The 22,500-nt window shown below is 46.4% G+C and overlaps 1 protein-coding gene across 1 annotated transcript in view; it reads right to left on the reverse strand.

Annotated features, from left to right (window-relative positions):
• The window catches only part of kank3 (KN motif and ankyrin repeat domains 3), a 110,309-nt gene that overhangs the window by 20,930 nt on the left and 66,879 nt on the right, over positions 1–22,500 (reverse strand). Inside the window, exons 2-6 of the mRNA XM_078198433.1 lie at positions 20,689–20,792; positions 16,455–18,389; positions 15,485–15,584; positions 11,283–11,519; positions 2,409–2,496 (exon numbers count right to left, since the gene is read on the reverse strand). Coding sequence (XP_078054559.1) covers positions 2,409–2,496; positions 11,283–11,519; positions 15,485–15,584; positions 16,455–18,389; positions 20,689–20,725 — 2,397 coding nt within the window. The 5' untranslated portion in view covers positions 20,726–20,792. The remainder of the gene's footprint in view (positions 1–2,408; positions 2,497–11,282; positions 11,520–15,484; positions 15,585–16,454; positions 18,390–20,688; positions 20,793–22,500) is intronic.

A 22,500-nucleotide genomic window follows, 5' to 3' on the forward strand; every position in this document is an offset into this window, starting at 1 on the left:
AACACACACACACACGGACAAACACACACACACGAACAAACACACACACACACACGGCAGAGTATTGCTTATCATATTTAAATATGGTGGCATAGTGGTTCGCACTGCCGCCTCTCAGCGCCAGGGACCCGGGTTCAACTCCAGCCTCAGGTCACTGTCTGTGTGGAGTTTGCACATTCTCCCCGTGTCGGCGTGGGTTTCTTCCGGGTGCTCTGGTTTCCTCCCACAGTCCAAAGATGTGCGGGTTAGGTTGTTTGGCCATGCTAAATTGACCCGAGTGTCAGGGGGATTAGCAGGGTAAATATGTGAGGTTACGGGAATTGGGCCTGGATGGGATTGTAGTCGGTACAGACGTGATGGGCCGAATGGCCTCCTTCTGTACTGTAGGGATTCTATGAAACTTTTTACTGGAACTTGCCATGAATGAAGATGGGTTTCCGGGCTAACTGAATGTCACCATTGAAACAAAGACAAAGAGAACTTACAGCAACTCATGAGGTGAATAAAGTTCTGGTTTGCAGACGTCAATACGCAGTGCTCTCAGTTACTCTTCCCATCGGAAAAGAGGCCAGTCATTGACAACATTTGCATTGAGCCCAAATTGTGCATCTTGGAGGTTTTGGTGGTTGGCTCAAAATGATAATGGCTGATGCAACGGCTGCCTTAGATTGTATCGAGGATGAGGAACAAGGAGACCATCACGGTAGGAGAAAATCACAGCTAGTACATAGAGAGAGGTAAAAATGGAGAGGTAAAGAGAGAAGCAGAGCGAGAAAGGAAGACAGGAGAGCAGACTGAGCGCGCAGGAGAGGTAGGCTGAGATTGTGAGAGGAGCAGAAAGAAAGAGAGAGGGGGAACAGGAGAGAGCAAGAGCAGAGAGAGAGAGGAACAACAGCAGAGAGAAAAACCGGGAGAACGAGACAACAGGAGAGTGAGAGAGAGAGAGAGGTAGCAGGAGAGAGAGAGGGAGCCAGAGAGTCTGAGGAACAGATAGAGAGAGAGAGAGGGAGAAGCAGCAGAGAATGTGGAGGAGAAAGAGAGAGAGAGATGGAGCAAAGAGATAGATGGAGAAAGAGGATGGGGGAGCAGCAGCACTCAGAGAAAACAAAAAAGCAAGACCTTCTCACCCTCATCAATTCCCCATGTCCCACCTATGGCACCTCATTCCCCTCACCCACCCACAATGGTCTCTTAAACCAACCTCGTCCCCCCACCCCTGATCGGCCCTCATGCCACATACCCCCATGTCAAGCTATGGCACTTTCATGCCCATTCATCCATTATACACTACATAAAAGTAATGACCAATATAGTGACAGTAGGACGTGTAAAAAAATGCATTAAAAAGTCATTAATTGATACCTTTCCGCCTTGAAAACTCCTTTTTACTAAAGCCCAATAAAATGCCAATCATCCAGATGCTTTAAAGTATCAGTAGTCGAAACTGCAAGCATTTGAAACCTCATCTTGTGTAAGTCAACATGGTGCAAGTGACAGAATAGATCAGAGAGCCCAAGCTGTCAATCAAGCAATGCCTTTCCTGAGATGCAGCTGTTTCAGCACTCTAATGGATGTCTGGGCACTCAGCCAAGAATGGCCAATGAAGCTTGCCATGGGGCACATGAGAGGCCATGGGGGGTGGGTGGGACATTCCTTGGCATTGGGTCCATGATGAATGTTTTTGGAACATACCTTTCCAAATGTTTCCTGGTGTAGAATATGGTTCACCACGCCTCCAAGGGGCTGGGAAGCATGACTGTTTCAAACGCTGACCTGATTCCATGAAAGTTGGGTGGACTAGTTGATGCCTCTCACCCTAATGGAGCCAGTCAGGTCAGGGGTGCAGGGTACGCGACCCAAAATGACTCACATCATTAAAAAGGCATTCATTAAAAGTCAAGAAGCCCAGGAATGAGGTCGGAATCCCGAAATTGGCTGCCATTTTCCACCCTCATTGGAGCCTCCCGGATGTCATGAAAATCCGGTCCAAAGTCAGAAGCACAGCAGCCAACTTGCGCACAGCAAAATCCCACAAAGGTCCAATGAGATAACGATCAGATAATCTGTTCCTGTAATGGAGGTTGGGGGATAACTGTAGACCAGGGGAAACTCTCCTTCTCTTTCAAATCCTGCCAAGCGATCTTTAACATCGACCCGAGCATTGACGTCTCATCAGGGCAGCACCTCAGAGAGTGCTGCATTCCCTCAATACTCCACTGGAGTTATCAGCCTAGATTCTGTCCTCAGGTCTCTGGAGTGGGACTTGAACCCACAACCTTCTGATTCAGAGCCGAGCGTGTTACCTCACTGAGCCAGGGCTGACACGACGATCCTGACACAAAGCACTAACCCTACCTCACCATGACTTCATTATCAACACCGCAATCATAACACGTGAGGATGCTCACCACTTCCTTACTCTTCACTGGGGTCGGGTCATTGAAATAATTCTTCAGGATCAGACAGACTTCTCGCATCTTCAGAGTTAACTCAAACCTGCAGCAAAAAAGGACCAACAGAAGAATCAGGACAATAAACAAACCCTCAAAACTTCCAAAAATGTTTTTATTCATTGATGCAAAGTGGATGTCGCTGGCTGGGCTGGCATTATTGCCCATCCCCGAGGGCACTTGGCAGTCAACTGCACTGCTCAGGTTATTGGATAGGCACATGGAGCACACCAGGATGATAGGGAGTGGGATAGCTTGATCTTGGTTTCAGATAAAGCTCGGCACAACATCGTGGGCCAAAGGGCCTGTTCTGTGCTGTACTGTTCTATGTTCTATGCTGTGGCTCTAGGGTCACATGTAGGCCAGACCAGGTAAGGATGGCAGATTTCCTTCCCTAATGGACATTCGTGAACCAGATGGGCTTTTAGAACAACCGACAATGGTTTCACAGTCATCAGTAGACTTCTAATTCCAGATTTTTATTGAATTCGAATTTCATCATCTGCCATGGTGTGCATGTAGATGGCGTAGTTCCTTTGTCTCGTCTGCTTGGCAGGGTTTCGCAGCTGGTCTGCGTCCTGAGCACAAGTTGAGAATATGGATTCTATCTTGGTTTCCAGGATGCAGCGTTTGCTGTAGAGTTGGTGTATGAGGTGATTGAGGAGTGTGAGAGAGGTGCGACAGCAAAGTCTCTCAGCGTAGTCTGTGTTAAAGGTTGACCTGAGTGGGTTCGTGATCTGTAGTCCTTTCGGTATCTTGTCTGCTTTCTTGCATCTTTGTAGAAACTTGATGTCTGTTGCAATATGCGCGATCTTCTTGGAGATCCTCTCCACTTGGAGCCGGCAGTTTGCAGTGTCGATGGTAGCCATGATGTGGAGATGCCAGCGTTGGACTGGGGTGAACACAGTAAGAAGTCTCACAGCACCAGGTTAAAATCCAACAGGTTTATTTGGTAGCAAAAGCCACGAGCTTTCGGAGCGCTGCTCCTTCATCAGGTGAGTGGGATTTCAGTTCACAAACAGGGCATATAAAGACACAAACTCAATTTACAAAATAATGGTTGGAATGCAAGTCTTTACAGGTAATCAAGCCTTAAAGGTACAGACAATGTGAGTGGAGAGAGGGTTAAGCACAGATTAAAGAGATGTGTATTGTCTCCAGCCAGGACAGTTAGTGAGATTTTGCAAGCCCAGGCAAGTCGTGGGGGTTACAGATAGTGTTCATTGCAGAATCTTGCAGAGGTTGCTGTGGCAGGGTTGCTAAGCGGCAGCAGTGTTAATCACTATGCCACCGTACTGCCCTAGTAGACATTGAAGGTTTTGAAGATAGGTGGCTAGCGGGGTTTGGTAGGGGAGATGGGGTCTAGGGAGTGAGGTGGATTGGGAATGAGGGGTGAGAAATGACAGGATTGAGCAAAGGGTGGATGAAGGGGTAATAGGAGCAGGACGGGGTGGAGGGGGGTATGAGAGAATGATAGGGGGAGAGAGATCGCAGTATTGGGGGAAAGGTAGATGAAGGGGTAATAGGGAGAGGGATGGGGGGGTGGGGAAATGAGGAAGTGATAGGGAGAAAGGTGACTTGGATCAAGTTTGCCCAAACAGGGAGGGATTGTACACTATACATTGGGCAAAAGGAACCCTTCTATATACTGTGAAGAGGCCCGAGCTTGGTTTGGAAACATAAACATAATGATGGGTTCCAAAAGCAGCCAGCTCACCAAACTAATCGTCATGGCAATGGCAGGTTTGTGGTCTGAGTAATCCAGTTCTGTAGGCCCTGGCTGAATTGCTGCAAATGGGGCATTTATTTTATTTGAGAAAGCTAATTCTATTCATCCAGTATGGAGTTTGGGGTTTAAATCAGGCAAATACTTACAGTTACTTAGTATCAGAGTCAGTTGAAGATATTTATAAATCTATAATATAACCATAAAATTAAAACTAAGACGACAGAATATTTGTGTAATCAAGGCCTGCTTGGCACTTTGGGCCCTCAAAGCTGCAGCCAAGAGGGTTTAAGTGCAGCCAATCCCAACCCAAACTGAATGAAGAACATCCAAGGCTCAGCCCATCAGGGACAGTCTGACACAGCTCCAAAGCACTGGAGTGGATTCCAGCGAGATCAGGAGTTCTGGGTCATCAAGGCTGAGTCTAACTGTGAACATGGAAGATTCACATCAGCCAACAGAAGCAGCAAATCACTGATGTCAGGAAGGAAATGGTACGTCAGAGACAAGCTAAAGCCACAAAAAACTTTTCCAAACCAGGAAACCAGGGAGCGGGGAGATAAGGAAAGTTCTGCCCCACAAGCAAGACCTGTGTCAATTAATGAATCACCAACATAACTGGACACAACACCAGAAATGTTCTTAAGCAGCCAGTTATGTTAAAACAACGCTTGAGAAAACAATGAACACAAAGTTTAAAATAAAACAAAACACACTTTTATACATTCCGAAGATCTGGCACAGCAAAGATCCAAAAACAAGGCAGTACAGTGATCGCCAGATATGCTCAGTTTATGAACTCATTCCTAAAAATAAAAATAGCCAGGCCACACTGTACCCTGTAGTCTAAATCCACAGCTAGACCCAGCTGGAGAGTGACCAACACAGATCTCCTGTCTGTCTGCCACAGAGATCGGTGGCACAGTGGTTAGCACTGCTGCCTCACAGCGCCAGGGACCCGGGTTCAATTCCCGGCTTGGGTCACTGTCTGTGTGGAGTCTGCACATTCTCCCCGTGTCTGCGTGGGTTTCTTCTGGGCTTCCTCCCACACTCCAAAACATGTGCTGGGTTAGGTGCATTGGCCATGCTAAATTGTCCCTCAGTGTACCCGAACAGGTGCCGGAGAGTGGCGACTAGGGGATTTTCACAGTAACTTCATTGCAGTGTTAATGTAAGCCTACTTGTGACTAATAAATAAACTTTGATGTACATCGAGTTGAATTTAGGAGCTATAGTTTGGTTTTATCTTGCTACAGATACCTTACAGACAAATATTGAAAGACTTAGCAATTTTCAGAAATTCATTCATGTCATGGGGGCGTCGCTGGCTGGTCCAGCATTTATTACCCATCTCTAATTGGCCCTTGAACTGAGTGGCCATTTACAAGTCATAGAAACATAGAAAATGGAAGGAGTAGGTCATTCAGTCCTTCGAGCTGATCATTAAATTCAACATCCCGATCCCGCCTTCCCCCCATATCCCATGAGTCAACCATGTTGCTTTGGATCTGGAGTCACAAGTAGGCCAGACTATTGACTCAGTGTCAAGAATTAATAACAGCCGCCACACAGCTGACTGGCTAACACCCTGTAATCTCACTATCCATATCAAGGTGATTTTCCTTCATTGCAAATTACTCATCACCACCAGTCAGGGGTAGATTTACAATGAGACACACAGGGCCCCGAATATCAACAGGGAGTCCTCCTCCCACCCCCAACCCCCCCTTCCCCTCCAGGAACACTGCTATTGGCTAATATTTGAAAAAATGTGGTGAAGCTGCTCATTCAATCACAGGCTGATCCCTCCTGCTCCTGCCAATCAGCAGCAAAGGCAACACAAAACCAGACTATGATTGGAGGACATGGGAGGGTAAATTATAGTCGCAGCCAAGGAGACAGGAAGAACTTTGGATTTAGTGGCTGCAAAAGGGGTCACCATAGAAATCATAGAATCCCTACAGTGCAGAAAGAGGCCATCTGGCCCATCGAGTCTGCACCGACCACAATCTCACCCAGGCCCTACCCCCATATCCCTACACATTTACCCGCTAATCCCTCTAACCTACGCATCTCAGGGCACTAAAGGGGCAATTTTAGCTTGGCCAATCAACCTAACCCGCACATCTTTGGACTGCGGGAGGAAACCGGAGCACCCGGAGGAAACTCACGCAGACACGAGGTGAATGTGCAAACTCCACACAGACAGTGACCCGAGCCGGGAATCGAACCCGGGACCCTGGAGCTGTGAAGCAGCAGTGCTAACCACTGTGCCGCCCGTGCCGTATCACTTTGGAAACCTGACCCAGTTACAACACATTGTCACCGACACCATCTCTCCCTTTGAACGGAAGGCATTTGCAAATTATTTCTACAAAGGCATTCCAAATACGTGGAGGCTATTCAAAGGTCAAGTGCTCCAGGTTGCTCCTCTGTGTTGCTGTACCTCACTTATACCTGGGCCAACCATGAACATAATTTATCACTCGCTGAGGAAAAAGCCAGCTGACTATGTGAACGATAAATGAATGGTGGCGCACGGAGGGTATAATTTCTGACGATGTACCAACCAACTGTTCACCTTCACCGAAAACATTGGGTGGGATTTTCCAGTCGCACTCACCCCAAGGCTGGAAAACCCCACCCGAGGTCAACGGACCTATGCATGATCCGTCTCCCGCCCGCTACGATTCCCATGGTGGGCGGACGGGAACATCTTGCACATTCACTCTGTCTCTCTGTGTTCAAAAGTAAGTATTTATAGTGTAAAAATAAGGAAAATTCAAACGGTTGGACCCCAGCAGCAGGCGAAGCCCCGAGGTGAGGGTGAGGCAGCAAAGCCCAGCCCAGCAGCAGGCGTGGGCCACGGTGACTATTAGTTTCTTTGGTACATGTTCTATCTACAATAATAAAAACAAAATGCTGGATCAACTCAGCAGGCCATTAACTCTCTATCCATAGATGTTGCCAGACCTGCTGAGTTGATCCAGCATTTTTTGTTTTCAGATTTCCAGCACCTGCAGGATTTTGCTTTTATTTGCCCTAACTAGACCTTGCCCTGCAGCTGGTCTATCATAGCTTCCAGCTGTTGGCATAAGCACAACTGCTCGCTACCCACATATTTCGGTTTCCAGCTCCTCGCTGCCCCTCCAGCTCATTGACATGGTTCTAGTTAACCGGTCTGCACTGTTTTAAGATGCCCTGTGGATAGGATTAACAGATCCGTTGTGTATTTCCGGCATTTCCTGCTTTCCTTCCTGATCTCTGGCAGACTTGCTGCCCTTTCACTTAATTTGTTCCGATGATGGATGTTCCTGCTTTGCTATACATTCCTGATGGCAGTCTCATGTTAATCTAATCTAATCTGTAACACTACATTCTGCACCCTCTCGTTTCCTTCTCTATGAACGGTATGCTTTGTCTGTATAGCGTGCAAGAAACAACACTTTTCACTGTATGTTAATACATGTGACAATAATAAATCAAATTAAATCTTATCAGTTTCTTTTTGTTCCTTCTGTGTTGGGAGTTAAAGAGGCTCCACTCACATCTGCAGACGCCTGGGACGCCTGGGTCACGGGCATTCAGCCTCTGATCTTCGGGTAAGCATTCTCCAAGGCGGCCTTCACGACACACGACAGCGCAGAGTCGCTGAGCACAAAGTAATAGCCAAGTTCCGCACACATGAGGATGGCCTAAACTGGGATGTTGGATTTATGTCACGCTATCAGTAACCCCCACAGCTTGCCTCCTGGACTTGCAGAATCTCACTGGCTGTCCTGTCTGGAGACAATACACATCTCTTTAACCTGTGCCTATCGCTCCCTCCACTCACATTGTCTGTATCCTTAAGACCTGGTTGGCTGTAGAGATTCGCATTCTAATCAGTATTCTGTAACTTGATTTTGTGTCTCTGTGCCCTGTTTGAGACCAGATTTCCACTCCATCTGACGAAGGAGCAGCGCTCCAAAAGCTAATGGTATTTGCTACCAAATAAACCTGTTGGACTTTAACCTGGTGTTGTTAAAACTCTTACTGTGTTTACCCCAGTCCAACGCCAGCATCTCCACATCATTATATTGAGGGACAGGGTAAATGAATCTTCCTGCATGATTATCCAACACTCAAGATGACAAACATCCAAAATACCAAGCGGAAGAGAGTGCTGAAGATCCCTTCAGCAGAATGGGGCAGATTATGACAATATTTACCACCTGAAGATGTAACAGAGCTTAACATATGCAGCACGGTGGCACAGTGGTTAGTACTACTGCCTCACGGTACCAAGGACCCAGGTTCAATTCCGGCCTTGGGTGACTACCTGTGTGGAGTTTGCACGTTCTCCCCGTGTCTGCGTGGGTTTCCCTCCCGGTGCTCTGGTTTCCTCTCAAAGGTGTGCAGGTTACATGGATTGGCCATTCTAAATTGCCCAAGATGTGTAGGTTAGACGGATTGGTGGGCTAAATGCGTAGGTTTAGAGAGGTAGGGCCTGGTTGAGATGCTCTGCCAGAGAGTTGGTACAAACCCGTTGGGCCGAATGGCCTCCTCCTGCACTGTAGGGATTCTATGATTCTTCAGCTGTAATTACCAGCGGAATGGCTATTGGCGGCCTTTGACCTGATTGAAAATGAGGTCCGTTCACTAATTCTTCCCCTAGCCACCTCATTCAACAGTTTTGACTATATTCCACAATTGAGATCAGTCAGACTAGTTGAATTTGCATTGAAACCTGGACCATTGAGATATGAATGGCTTAGTTATCACTGATTTAAACAACTAAGCATTAAGAAACAGGTTCCAGATCCTACATACACTTCGGAACTGGAATTCCAAATGCATTCATGAGTTTAGCTTATAAATGGAGAGATAAATTAATATCTCCTTCTCCCCAAGCCACAAAAGAGAGCTTTGTCTTTTTTTGCCTGAAAAGAGAGAGACATCCTGTCAACCTTGCACTCATCAGGATGGTTCACAAGAATTTTCCAACCATAAGAGGGGGAAACAACAATTTATATCGCACAAGAAGAGTGTGTTGATTGGTTGGCAGGAGATCAGCACTCTCTTCTATACAAACATACCAATTATGAGCAGGACTAGGCCACTCGGCCCCTCAAGCCTGCTCCGACATTCAATAAGAACATGGCTGATCTGCTTGTAATTTTAGCAGTAAGTGTTTTAACAACACCAGGTTAAAGTCCAACAGGTTTATTTGGTAGCAAATACCATTAGCTCTCGGAGCGCTGCTCCTTCGTCAGATGGAGTGGAAATGTGCTCTCAAACAGTGCACAGAGACACAAAATCAAGTTACAGAATACTGATTAGTATCAGTATTAGATCAGTATTCTGTAACTTGATTTTGTGTCTCTGTGCACTGTCTGAGAGCACATTTCCACTCCATCTGACGAAGGAGCAACGCTCCAAAAGCTTATGGTATTTGCTACCTAATAAACCTGTTGGACTTTAACCTGGTGTTGTTAAAACTCTTACTGTGTTCACCCCAGTCCAACGCCGGCATCTCCACATCATGTAATTTTAGCCCCACAGTCCTGCATAACCACAGTAACCTTTTACCCCCTTCTTAATCAAGAATGTATCCAGCTCTGCCTTCAACATATTCAAAGGCTCTGCTTCCACTGCCTTTTGAGGAAGAGCGTTCCAGCGACTCGCGACCCTCAGAGGAAAAACATCTTCCTCCCCTTTGTCTTAAACGAGCGACCCTTTATTTTTAAACAGTGACCCCCTAGTCCTAGATTCTCTAGACAAGAGGAAACATCCTCTCCATACCCACCCTGCCAATATCCCTCGGGATCTTAAAGGTTTGGATCAGGTCGCCTCTTACGCTTCTAAATTGTTGCTGTTCCGTTAGCTTGGACAATTCTTGTGTGACAACCTGATGAGTATAAAATGAAAAGCTTTGATAGCATGCTTCTTTTTTTCAGCAATACTGAAATTCTGTATTACCAAACGATTCTTTGCTTTGACAAAATTTCCAATTGTTTTAATCTGGATTCCGGACTAGAACTCCATTAGGACACCAGATTAGAACCCAACAATTTTTCTATTTTGGCATAAATGTGAGGATAGGATGTTTCAGGAGTAATTCCACTGACAAAGTAGGGATCTTTTATGGTAAAACAAACATTATTTAATAACACGGTTTAATATAACTCTAACAAATGAAAGAGTTAACCAATAACAGTTGAACAATATTTAAAATTGAAAGAAAGCAACTTTACTTTCTCACTTATGACTGTTCTGGTTCCAAATTAGCCCCATTCATGCATAAAATCAAATCCGCTTTTAAATAAATAGTTAGCAAACCCAGGCATACTTGCTTTAACATTTGTCAACAGTCTTGAAGCTTTCAGAGAGTGAGATAGAGTTCCAGAAGCCTGCAAAATCCTTCTCACTTCAATCAGGCTTCAGCTGCAAACTGAACTGATCTCTGCAAAAACCTTTTTACTCTGCAACAGACCCAGGATTGCACATCAACCACATCATCACATGACCCTGTCAATCACTCTAATCTGAAATCCCAGGGGAACTTAAGTAGACAAAATTTCATTAACTCTACTTAACATAACCACTTGCAAGGCTGAAATGAGTAATTATCCTGCTCTCCCAGGATCTGAGTTGCATTCCCGCCAGACATACTGACTAGGATCACAGAATCCTGACAACAGTGCAGAAGGAGGCCATTTGGCCCATCAAGCCTGCACCAACAACATTCTGACCCTGACCCTATCCCTGTAACCCTATTTTAATCCCCCTGACACTATGGGGCAATTTAGCATGGCCAATCCACCTAACCTGCATATTTTTGGTTGTGGGAAGAAACCAGAGCACCCGGAGGAAACCCACACAGACATGGGGAGAACGTGCAGACTCCGCACAGACAGACACCTGAGGCTGGGAATTGAACCTGGGTCCCTGGCGCCGAGAGGCAGCGGTGCTAATCACTGTGTCACCGTGCTGCCCATTACTGTAGCACAGAGCTCAATTTTTAAACATTCTCTTAAACATTAAAAAAAAGATTTATATCAATTACACTACAACCATCGCAAAAGGTTTAGGTATTAGAGTAAATTAATAAGCTTTATTCTCACTTTTCCTTGACTTCCTCTTCTTCGATTCTCCTCTCTTCTCTCTTCTCCAGCGTTTTCTCTTTGTCCCTGCACTGTTCAGCACATTCGCAATTATCACTGTCATTGCCGTCTAGGTGTGCAACACCATCTTCGTCTGAACTGTCACAGCAATTTCCCAACTCACTCTCCGAACTATCTTCGATCACCTTGTCCGAGCTCTCCTCACCGCTCGATTCCTCACTTGAGGTCGTCTCGTATCTGTAATTTTAAATGCAACAAGATTTTGATTGTAGCTATTGCCAGAAATGGTGGCAAAGTGGTTATGTTGCGGGACCAGTCACCCTGGGGTCTGGAGTCACAACCTGGAATTTTGAGTTCAAATCCCACCTGGGATATTTAAATTCAATTTGTTAAGAGAATGTGAAATGAAAGGTTAAATTTCAGCGATGGTGAGTGTGAAACTACTGGATTGTTGTAAAGAAATCCATCCGGTTTACTACTGACACCTGGGGAAGGAAATCTGCTGTGCTTAACCAGACCGGCTTATATATGGCCATTTCAGAAGGCCTATAACTTGACTTCTGAAATGGCCAAGGAAGGCACTCAGTTGTCAAGAAGGTGGTTCAGCCATCTCCTCAAGGGCAATTAGGAATGCCCACTTGCTGAGAATTAATATAAAAACGCTACGAGACATAACGACCCCTGGAATGTCAAATCCTATTGTAATATGCACAGTCTCAGGAGTCAACTGCAGTCAATAGGATCGTAAAGAGAAAAGACCCTTTGGATTATTCAGTCTGTTCACTGCACATACAAGGAAACCCAGCGAGATTGTAGAATGTCCCTTCATGTTCAGTCTTGAGCTGTCAGCGTACACTTAGACATTTAATAAATTGTTATTACAAAACCTGAGTATTTATGGAAGAGGAGATATTCTGGCAAAGCGTTTTGTCTGCACTCATCAGGACAGATGCAAGAATGCCAAATTTCAAAGGGAGCAATAATTTATACCGCATGAGCAAAAGGTCCTGATTGGTTGGTCAAGGTACTGCTATGAAGGTGACGAGGGGATTTCACCCATCAGTTGAAGAGCGGGTGAGGATGTTGCCTCTTTTTGAGAAAGCACGCCAAAATGATATGCCAATCAGGCACCTAACTGGGCAGCAGCAGGCCTTCCCTGGAATCAAGGACCCCTTGGGTGAAAATCTCCCCCCCCTAATCACTGCTGGCCAATCAGAGGCCAGCAGCTCTTCATTACATGGCAGCGTCACTGGGAGGCAGTGATAACGTATCCACTGGTGGTGACGTACCCAACTAAGGCTGAGGATCACCGATGGACCCAGGTCACAGGTGAACGATAGCAGGAAGAGGGTGGGGATCACAAGGAAGGGGGGGTGTTGGCAGCAAAGGCAGGGCACCCACCCCCATCCTGATGCCAGGTCCCTTGATCGGGCATTGAGTGGCCTTGAACAAGGGCTCATCCCCGCAAGCTCACAATGACCCTGGATTAGGTCTTTTGGGCCTCCTGCATGGTGAATTCCTAGCCTGCCGGCAGAGGAATACCAATGGTAGTGGGATGGTGCCCTTATATTGGCATTCATTGCCCAGTTAGAGGCCTCAATTAGTGGTGGTGTGAGGCGGCCATCCACAAGCCTTCTCGCCATGGACTTAATCTGGACAGAGGTGGGAAGAGAATGGGATCTCTACCTCCCACCCAATGAAATGCCCCCTGCCACCAAACTCACCACAAAGAGCGCATTAAGTTCCATCCAAGATTACTATTGACATGAAATACATTCCCATCTCATACAACCCTGGATCAGGAACCAAAACAACACAATTAGAAAACTTGATGCTTTGAAAACATCCAGGACAGATTGTGATTAGCTGCAGGAAAACAATTTCCAGACAGTCACCGACGCTTGGGATTCAAGTGATGACTAAAATCAGGTAGACTTTGCACTCATTTCAGTGTTTTTAATTGAAACGATCTAGCAGAGAAACCTGTAGACCTATCTCACCAAATCCTTGATCGGTGTAATTTAGTTATTCACATTTTATGATCTATTTGTCTACATATAACAACAATAGGGATTAATACAGCACCTTTAAATGTAAGAAAATGTTCCAAAGTGCTTTGGAGCAGGATTAGAATCATAGAATCCCTACAGTGCAGAAGGAGGCCATTTGGCCCATCGAGGCTGCACCGGCAACAATCCCACTGAGGCCCGATCCCTGTAACCCCTCACTCTTACCCTGCTAATCATAGAAATCATAGAAACCCTACAGTGCAGAAGGAGGCCATTCGGCCCATCGAGTCTGCACCGACCACAATCCCACCCAGGCCCTACCCCCACATATTTTACCCGCTAATCCCAGGACTCTAAGGGGCAATTTTTTTAACCTGGCCAATCAACCTAACCCGCACATCTTTGGACTGTGGGAGGAAACCGGAGCACCCAGAGGAAACCCACACAGACGCGAGGTGAATGTGCAAACTCCACACAGACAGTGACCCGAGCCGGGAATCGAACCCGGGACCCTGGAGCTGTGAAGCAGCAGTGCTAACCACTGTGCTACCGTGCCACCCCCGACACTAAGGGGCAATTTAGCATGGCCAAATAACCTAACCTGCACATCTTTATTAGAACAAAGTTGGACACTGACTCACATAAGGAGATATTAGGTCAGATGACCAAACACTTGGGACAGAGTTTTACACTCCCCACCGCCCCCCCCCTTCTCTTCCCACACCCCCCACAATGAGCTCTGAGGCACGGGGGGATGGGGGGGGGGGGGGGGGGGTAGTGTGAAATTGCACAGATGGGATTTCCTGTTGGGTCCAGTCTGCTCCAACCTGGTGGTGATTTTACGCGATGGCAGACAACCCTTTGAATGGAAGCCCATCTTTGCCCCAGTTAAGACCATGGCCACTTCCCACCCAACCACAATTTTTCACTTGGTGGGAGGATGACAGCTCATTGGGGTGGGCGGGGGGGGGGGGGGGGCGGAAAAGAAGTGGAAATAAAGATAGTTGGATCTCGGGTGGGAAGGGAGGGGGCCTCTACCAGAAGCCCCCTTCTGACTGAGGGTGCCGTCCAGTGACCTCCGGGTCTCTCTCCCTAACCCAGCCTATTCCCCCCCGGACCCCAATCACCCTATTTGCAACCTCTCAGGCATCGCCTACCCTCCTGCCCTGGGGGCCCCTGCCATTTCCAGTTCCTGAGATATACACCGGAATTCTACCGCCCCACCCAGCACAGAATTGGAGCAGGCGAGGGCCGGACAACAGATATGTCCAGTGAATCTCGGGCGAGAATTTCCAGTCTCGCTTGAGTGAGGCTGTAAAATCCCACCCATAGTACCAGCAGCTCTCCAAGCTGGGACTTGCTCCTAATTGAGGGGCAGAAGTCTTGCCCTATGCCAATGAAGGCTCGTTAGAGAGTGTGATAAAAGCCCCTCCCATCCTGGCAATTCAGGCCTTGGTTTTAAGGAGTGTTTAAAAAGAGGAATGTGAGGTTGCGAAACAGAGAGGTGTAGGGAGGGTATTCCAGAGCTTGGACCCGATGCAACTGAAGGCATGGCTGAGCAATTAAAATCGAGGATGATCAAGAGATCAGAATTAGAGGAGTGCAGATAACTCGGAGGGTTGTGGAACTAGAGGAGATTACAGAGATAGGGAGGGGCAAGGCCATGGAAAGAAAAGGGTGAGAATGTTAAAATAAAGGCATTGCTTAATCGGTAGCCGACAAATATCAGAGAGTACAGGGTGATGGGTGAAAAGGAATTGCTACGAGCTAGACCACAGGCAGTAGATTTTTGGATGATCTCAGTTTTAGGGAAGGACAAATGTGGATGACCAGCCAGGAGTGTGTTGGAATAATGGGGTTATGGGTAACCCAGGCAAGACTGGTGATGTCAGCAGCAGATGAGCTGGGACAGGGACAGAGGCGGGCAATGTTTTGGATGTAGAAATCAGTGGTCTTAGCAATGCCACCGATCTGCGGTCAGAAGCTCATCTCGGGGTCACATGTGACACCAAGATTGCCTCAGAGAGCTGCTAGGGAGAGGGATGGAGTCGCAGGCTAGGGAATGGCACCTGAGGCAGGCACTGTAAACAATGATTTGGTCTTCCTAACATTTAACATAAACCACAGTTAAATGTACAAGTTATCCATGTCAAGATAATAACAATATGTTGGATTAAAAATTGAATTACTTACTCTCCATTCAAAAGACCGACAAATTGTAGGTTTTTTTTGCTGACGTTTGATTCTGTTTTGTTTGATCCATCCTTCTTTTTCATGATTGACTTCAGCACTCCTGTTAGAAACAGACTGGTTTGATGACAGTGGTTCCAATAGTTCAACATATCCAATTCAAGACAGCCAGACCGCAGCAGCTCTGTCTGAAACATCTCCGTAAATGGTCATTAAACAGCAGACTCTGAATGAGTTTTACTACCAAAATACACCACCACACAACAAAATGCAGGTTTCCATTGGCTCCATGACTTCACTTCTGTTAACAAGCCTTAGTTATATTATCTACGTGTAACCTAGGCATGCAAAATAACTGGCTGAGGTTTGGATGTTTGAGCTGAGACCTTTGAAATTAAAATTGTGGCAGCTGATGCCATAACACTTGTTCCAAGACCTTTTCATCCACCTTGTGGAATAATCCGGGACGGACGGTGGCACAGTGGTTAGCACTGCTGCCGCACATCGCCAGGGTCCCGGGTTCGATTCCTGGCTTGGGTCACTGTCCGTGTGGAGTTTGCACATTCTCCCCGTGTCTGCGTGGGTTTCCTCCGGGTGCTCCGGTTTCCTCCCACAGTCCAAAGATGTGCGGATTGGCCATGCTAAATTGCCCCTTAGTGTCAGGAGGACTAGCTAGGGTAAATGCATGGAGTTATGGGGATAGGGCCTGGGTGGGATTGTAGTCGATGCAGACTTGATGGGCCGAATGGCCTCCTTCTGCACTGTTGGACTCTATGAATCTGCCTGGGTAATTCACAGACTTTTTAACGTAGAACCCATAAACAACTTGAACTAACATTGGGTCCAAAGGTTTGGAAAAAGTATTTCCTCTAGTTTCAATCATCAAGATACAAAATGATCAATCAATTGTGTCTGATTAGGTTTTTACCCGATGGATATTACATGGTATTAAATTATAGAACCACAGACTCACCTTTGGTGGGACTGATCACGTATGGCTGTTCCAGGGGCCTTTGCTCATTTTCCTCAGTGACTGCATTTCCCTCACACACAACCTGCAAAGATGTGCTACAGATCTTGATGGCAACACGATTCTCTTGGACCGTGTCCTTTGATAAGCTCACCCTAGTCACTTCATCCTTAACCGTATGCTTAATGTCACAATCTTTTATTTCAACACTCTGGCTGCCCTCTAACATTTCATCACCAACAATGGTAACATATTCAACAGTTTCCACCTTCACATCCCCCTTCAGTATTCCTCTGGCCCTCTCTTGTCTAAGTCCATTCTTACTCAGACTGTAAACATCCAAATGGGCATCGTCAGTGTCCTCTTGTGCAAACGGAGTATCTGGACCAACAGAGACCTCCTGTACTTGTAGGCTGCAGTTAACCCCGACACTGGACATCTGCGGTGTGCAGTCCACAGACACATCCGTAATATCCAAGTGGTCACCGACTGCTCGGCTCATGACTGGAACTCTGGCTTCTTCACTTGCATGGACCATAAGAGGCTGCGCCATCACACTGGCATCCACCATCGTCCTACTGGTGGCAAGTGGCACCTTGAGGTTGTTCAGTTCGTTATTGGTATCTTCCAGTTCCGCCGCAATCATGGAGATCTTTGCTTTCTGACCATCAATAATTTCCTGCAGAAATTCAATTTCCTCTTGTGCCTCAGTGGTCAGTCCCAACATCGACTCGACGACTCCAACACCCACATGTCTCCTTTCCATTTCTGCTCCGACCGCGACCTCTTGAGTGGGTCGCTCTGACTTGTAGTAAAAAACAATCTCATTCATGTCCTTCTCCTCTCCCACGCCCACTGACTTCAGCAGCATGTTTTTCCTCGAGGTTGGAGGATCTCCCAGAGACGGGGCTTTCGTGAAGGCTTTGCTCCTTTCAGCGACTGTCAACTTCTCAGTCAGCCGTCTAAGTTCTTTAATTTTACTGGACCGCTTCTCTTCATTGTCACCAAACAAGTCAACGTGAAACTCCACCACCTTCTTGGTTTCTGGTTGGTACTGCGCCACGTTGCCAGCGCTGTACGACCGCTGCCTGAGGCGGGAGGCTTCGGACGGACCACCAGCCTTTCTTTTCTTCAGCTCCGCGATGAGCTGCCTCTTCTCCTCATCGACCGCGGAGAGTTTCCTCTCCAGATATGGAATCATTTTCACTTGTTCTTCGAGTTCCTTCAGCCTCCTGAGGCCGGCCGCCATCTGCTCACGGATGTGTTGAAGGTGAGCCGGTGTGATAGCTGTGACCGGTGAGCTTCTTCCCGAATTCATGGGACTAAAGCTGAAGAAGCCAGTGAACGCCGGGTTGGGGCCTGGGTTAATGTCGCCATTCCCTATGGAAGAGTTTTGTTGGACGGAGGGGGCTGTTTGACTTTGATTGCATGAACTTATGCCCGATTTGGATCCAATGTTCAACAACCTATGTTTCGGTACTTCTTCAGTCGTCAACTGTTCCTGCTGCAGCCTCCAACTGGTCTCCAACAGGGTATTTTCCACACGAAGGTTCCTCAATGAAGATCTTGGAGAAGGTGGTGGAAGAAGACTGTTGGCTGGTGGCGGCGACATTGCAGACACGTGCTGGCTACAAACAGGATCCTTTATGTCATAAGCAACTGTGAGAGTTCTGAACTTTGGTGTTGTGGGCAACGTTTTAATGTCCTCGCTGGTGGAGGAGGACAGCGACTCTGTCGAGGTCCATCCACTCGTGTTTGGCGTTGGTTTAATTTTTGGTTTACGGTGAATGGTCAGCTTCTTCAGAGTGTTTCCACTCTGAATGTCATCCACATACTTGAGGAAATCCAGATCTAACTGGAAACCGTATGGTGTCTCCACAGCGTACGGGCTCTTCTCACTATCATCCAACTCATTATACAGAGCATGACTTCCCAGATCTAGGGAAAGATAGAACATTATTACTTGATTCATAGTTAACAATAATGCAGCAGATGTTTGCACTGAAATAAACATTGATTTTGCTACACTCAAAGAATATGTTTTTTTGTTTTTAATCTGACGTTTGGCTTGATTTATCAAATAAAACTGTGGCAGGACTGTGTGCAGGACACAAAATCAAATGAGTAAGAGGTAATTTTAGAATAGTTCTAAGGAAATGCTTCTTCATACAAAGAGCAATTGAGAGTTGTTAGTTATTCCCCAGAGAGCAATGCGGGCTGGGTCATTGCATATATTCACAGTTGACTTAGACAGATTTTTAGTCTGTTAGAAGAGTCAAGGGCAAAAACAAATCATTCAATCTTATTGAATTACAGAACAGGCTCGATGGGCCGAATGTCTTGTTGCTGCTCCTATTTCTCATGATCTTATGGCATGCGGAATCAACATCCAGACAGAATGCTGGAGGCAAAATCTGTGAAATAATTCAAGAAACAGTTGGGTACTATGTTAGGTTCTCTCTTATTGGGTCAATGAACCAAATGGTCTTCCTCGTTTGGAATCATTTTGTGTTGATGCCACAAAGGGAAAAAAAAACGAATGGATCAAACGTATAACCTGGAACACTTCTGCTCTGAGTTTGTCAAATTAGGAATCCCAGTTATCCACACAATTGATGGTGGTATATGTACACTGATTTAAACTCCAAATAGAGAATCTGTACAATGACCTGGTACATCCACACTCTTCAATAAATCGAGTTGTACGCTGCGCCCAATGATTTGAATAAATGGGAGCTTGGGATAAATGGGAATGTCAGGGCGATGGAAGCTCACAATGGCGATGTTGCAGCTAATTAAGAGAGCTGCAGATTGGTTACATAGAAAGTAGAAGCAGGAGTAGACCATTCGGCCCTTCGAGCCTGCTCCGTCATTCATTTTGATCATGGCTTATCATCAAATATCCTGATCCCGCCTTCCCCCATATCTCTTGATCCCTTTAGTCCCTAGAGCTGCATCTAATTTCTTCTTGAAATCACACAACATTTTGACCTCAACTGCTTTCTGTGATGGTGAATACCATTGCTACAAAAACAAGGGGAAAGGCTAAGAGGTGCTAATGGCAGTCCATAGAGAGAATAGAAGGTGGCTATGACTCATCTTTCATTCCCTCACTCTGCAGTATAAATATCTCCCACTTTCTGTGCCTTTTAGCTTTGACAAAAGGTCGTCTGGACTCGAAACGTCAGCTCTTTTCTCTCCTTACAGATGCTGCCAGACCTGCTGAGATTTTCCAGCATTTTCTCTTTTGGTTTCAGCATACCGTGGGGCGGCACGGTAGCACAGTGGGGCGGCACGGTAACATAGTGGTTAGCACTGCTGCTTCACAGCTCCAGGGTCCCGGGTTCGATTCCCGGCTCGGGTCACTGTCTGTGTGGAGTTTGCACATTCTCCTCGTGTCTGCGTGGGTTTCCTCCGGGTGCTCCGGTTTCCTCCCACAGTCCAAAGATGTGCGGGTTAGGTTGATTGGCCAGGTTAAAAATTGCCCCTTAGAGTCCTGAGATGCGTAGGTTAGAGGGATTAGCAGGTAAAAATATGTGTGGGGGTAGGGCCTGGGTGGGATTGTGGTCGGTGCAGACTCGATGGGCCGAATGGCCTCCTTCTGCACTGTAGGGTTTCTATGATTTCTATGATCTGCAGTAATTTGCTTTTATCCACCATCGGCAACATTATTTCTGAATCTACCCCGTCTAACCCTGTTAGGATTTTATACGTTTCTATGAGATCCCCTGTCACGCTTCCAAACTCCAGTGAGTATAATCCTAACCGACTTAGCCTCTACTCATATGATAGGCCTGCCTTCCCAGGGATCATTAGATTCGTTGGAACACGTGCAACAAAAATGATTCCTGTAAAGGAATGATGGAAGTGTCAATATTTCAGCTCCCAGTCCAGGCTACAAGAATGTGCAATGTTGATGGGGCGGCACGGTAGCACAGTGGTTAGCACTGCTCACAGCGCCAGGGACCTGGGTTCGATTCCCAGCTTGGGTCACTGTCATTCTCCCCGTGTCTGTGTGGGTTTCCTCCAGGTGCTCCGGTTTCCTCCCACAGTCCAAAGATGTGCGGGTTGGGTTGATTGGCCATGATAAATTGACCCTAGTGTCAGGGGACCTAGCAGGGTAAAGATGCGGGGTTACAGAAATAAGGCCTGGATCGGATTGTGGTCAGTGCAGGCTTGATGGGCCGAATGGTCATCTTCTGCACTGTAGGGATTCTATGAGAGGAGGCCATCTTACCTGGGATACTTAGATTCATTTGTGCCGGTCGTGCCATTTCTCCTCAAATGTTCAGAGTGCCCATCAAATCAACAGATAACCGTGCTTCCAGCCAATCAGGCAGCCTGGAATAAAACACAATGGAAACATCAAGCCACTACCTCGCACTGGACACAGTTACACATGCTGATGCTCAAGAGTTCAGTGGTGATGAATGCTGGTTTGAGTCTCCCACACTGCTCAGGTCCTGACCTGACAGTGGAGGCTACCCAAATGGAGGGTAGGGTTAGGGTTAGGGTCCTACAGTAGGTGTGTTCTCTGTCGCTCCCTGCTGGCCAGCTGCAGAGAGCGACAGAGAGCAATCCTACTGTAGGATAAGCAGGACCACCCTGGTTTACAGGAGACCCTAACTTAACCTGACAGGACCAGTGGGGGGGGAGGAGGGTAATTCCGATTTTACACCCTGCCTGGTTTTACTCAACACTGGTGTGAATGTAGCAATATTGGAAAGAGCTTAAAACTGGCATTTCATCCAATCCTGTGGATTTTTAGCTGGGCAAACAGGGTTAAAATTAGCCTCAATTACTGAATAAATAAATTCTGTTTGATTCCTTTGTACTTTGGGATTTCCATTCACAATTGTTCTTTGCGGGGGGGGGGGAATCAAATCCTGTGGCACTGTTCAATTATTCACATGAGCTGAATATTAGTGGCCTTAGTGTGATGTTGGTATACCTTTAAGAGTTTTTAAAAATTCATGCTCACCGCCTCCGGTGATGTAATCGTTGGGAGGAGAAAGAACTGAGTACAGCTCAGCTGACAGGGATTTCATTTTCAGTTTCAGTTTGGAGCTGCAGGTTTGAGTTTTTAAGTTTTAGAAGGGACAGCAAGCTAAAAAGAAGTGTTTTCCCTCTCTCTCTGTTGTTTTGAAAATTCTGTTGGTTAGCTGAAAACAAGATCTCGTTTTCCTCAAGGGTGAAAATCTGCTGATGCTGGGGGGTGGACCAGTCTCTCTGGTGTTTTGGGAAGCCGCCTTGTCTTCTAAGTCTCAAGAACATTTGACTGCAGAATTCAACTAACGGCCCCGATCCCATTGTCACGTGAGTATTAGTCTGTGCTGTGTTAAACCTGTGAAAAGGGTCTTTTGTCTATGGGAGGTCTTGTTTTTGATTGGGACAGCTTATATATATGCATTAAGGGTTATACATTATCATGATTGTTTGTAATTGATAAACGTTCTTGCTAATTTTCTTACTATACATGTTAACTATATTCTTAAATATTTTGTTTGATAAAAGCTCCCTAGTGGGTCACTTGAATCATACCCGAAATGAAACATCTCATGCTTACCCTAGCCAAATTCAAAATGCAAAACTTATGATCCAGGCGGGCTTCATAAAACACTTTGGAGTTTCTAACTTGAACCTTAACATTAGATATATACATAAAGAATAATGGGATCATGTTAAAATACTTCCACCGACAGACTGTGAATCCAGTCCCAGAAAGATTTCAGTTTCCTCCTTTCCCGGGAAATCCGCTTCCTGCGCTCCTGTCTAAGATATTCAGAGACAGGAAAGGCGGGGATTGGAGATGAGTTGGCAGAGGGACAGGAAGGAGCTGGACTCTAGTCAGAATCGCAGTGTAGAGTGAGAGGGGGTTACCATTGTACTGATTTTAGAGTCTGCTCAGACTGAGACCAGAAGCACATCATTTGAGGGTGCAGGGGGATATATCTCAGGGGTATTGGTGGGGGAAGGGGGAAAGGCAGGAATTATAAGTGGTAAATATTTGGAAAACAAATTCAGACCCAGCAATGTGCAATTAAGAATG

This window comes from Mustelus asterias, chromosome 26 (assembly GCF_964213995.1).
Source record: "Mustelus asterias chromosome 26, sMusAst1.hap1.1, whole genome shotgun sequence".
NCBI lineage: Eukaryota > Metazoa > Chordata > Chondrichthyes > Carcharhiniformes > Triakidae > Mustelus > Mustelus asterias.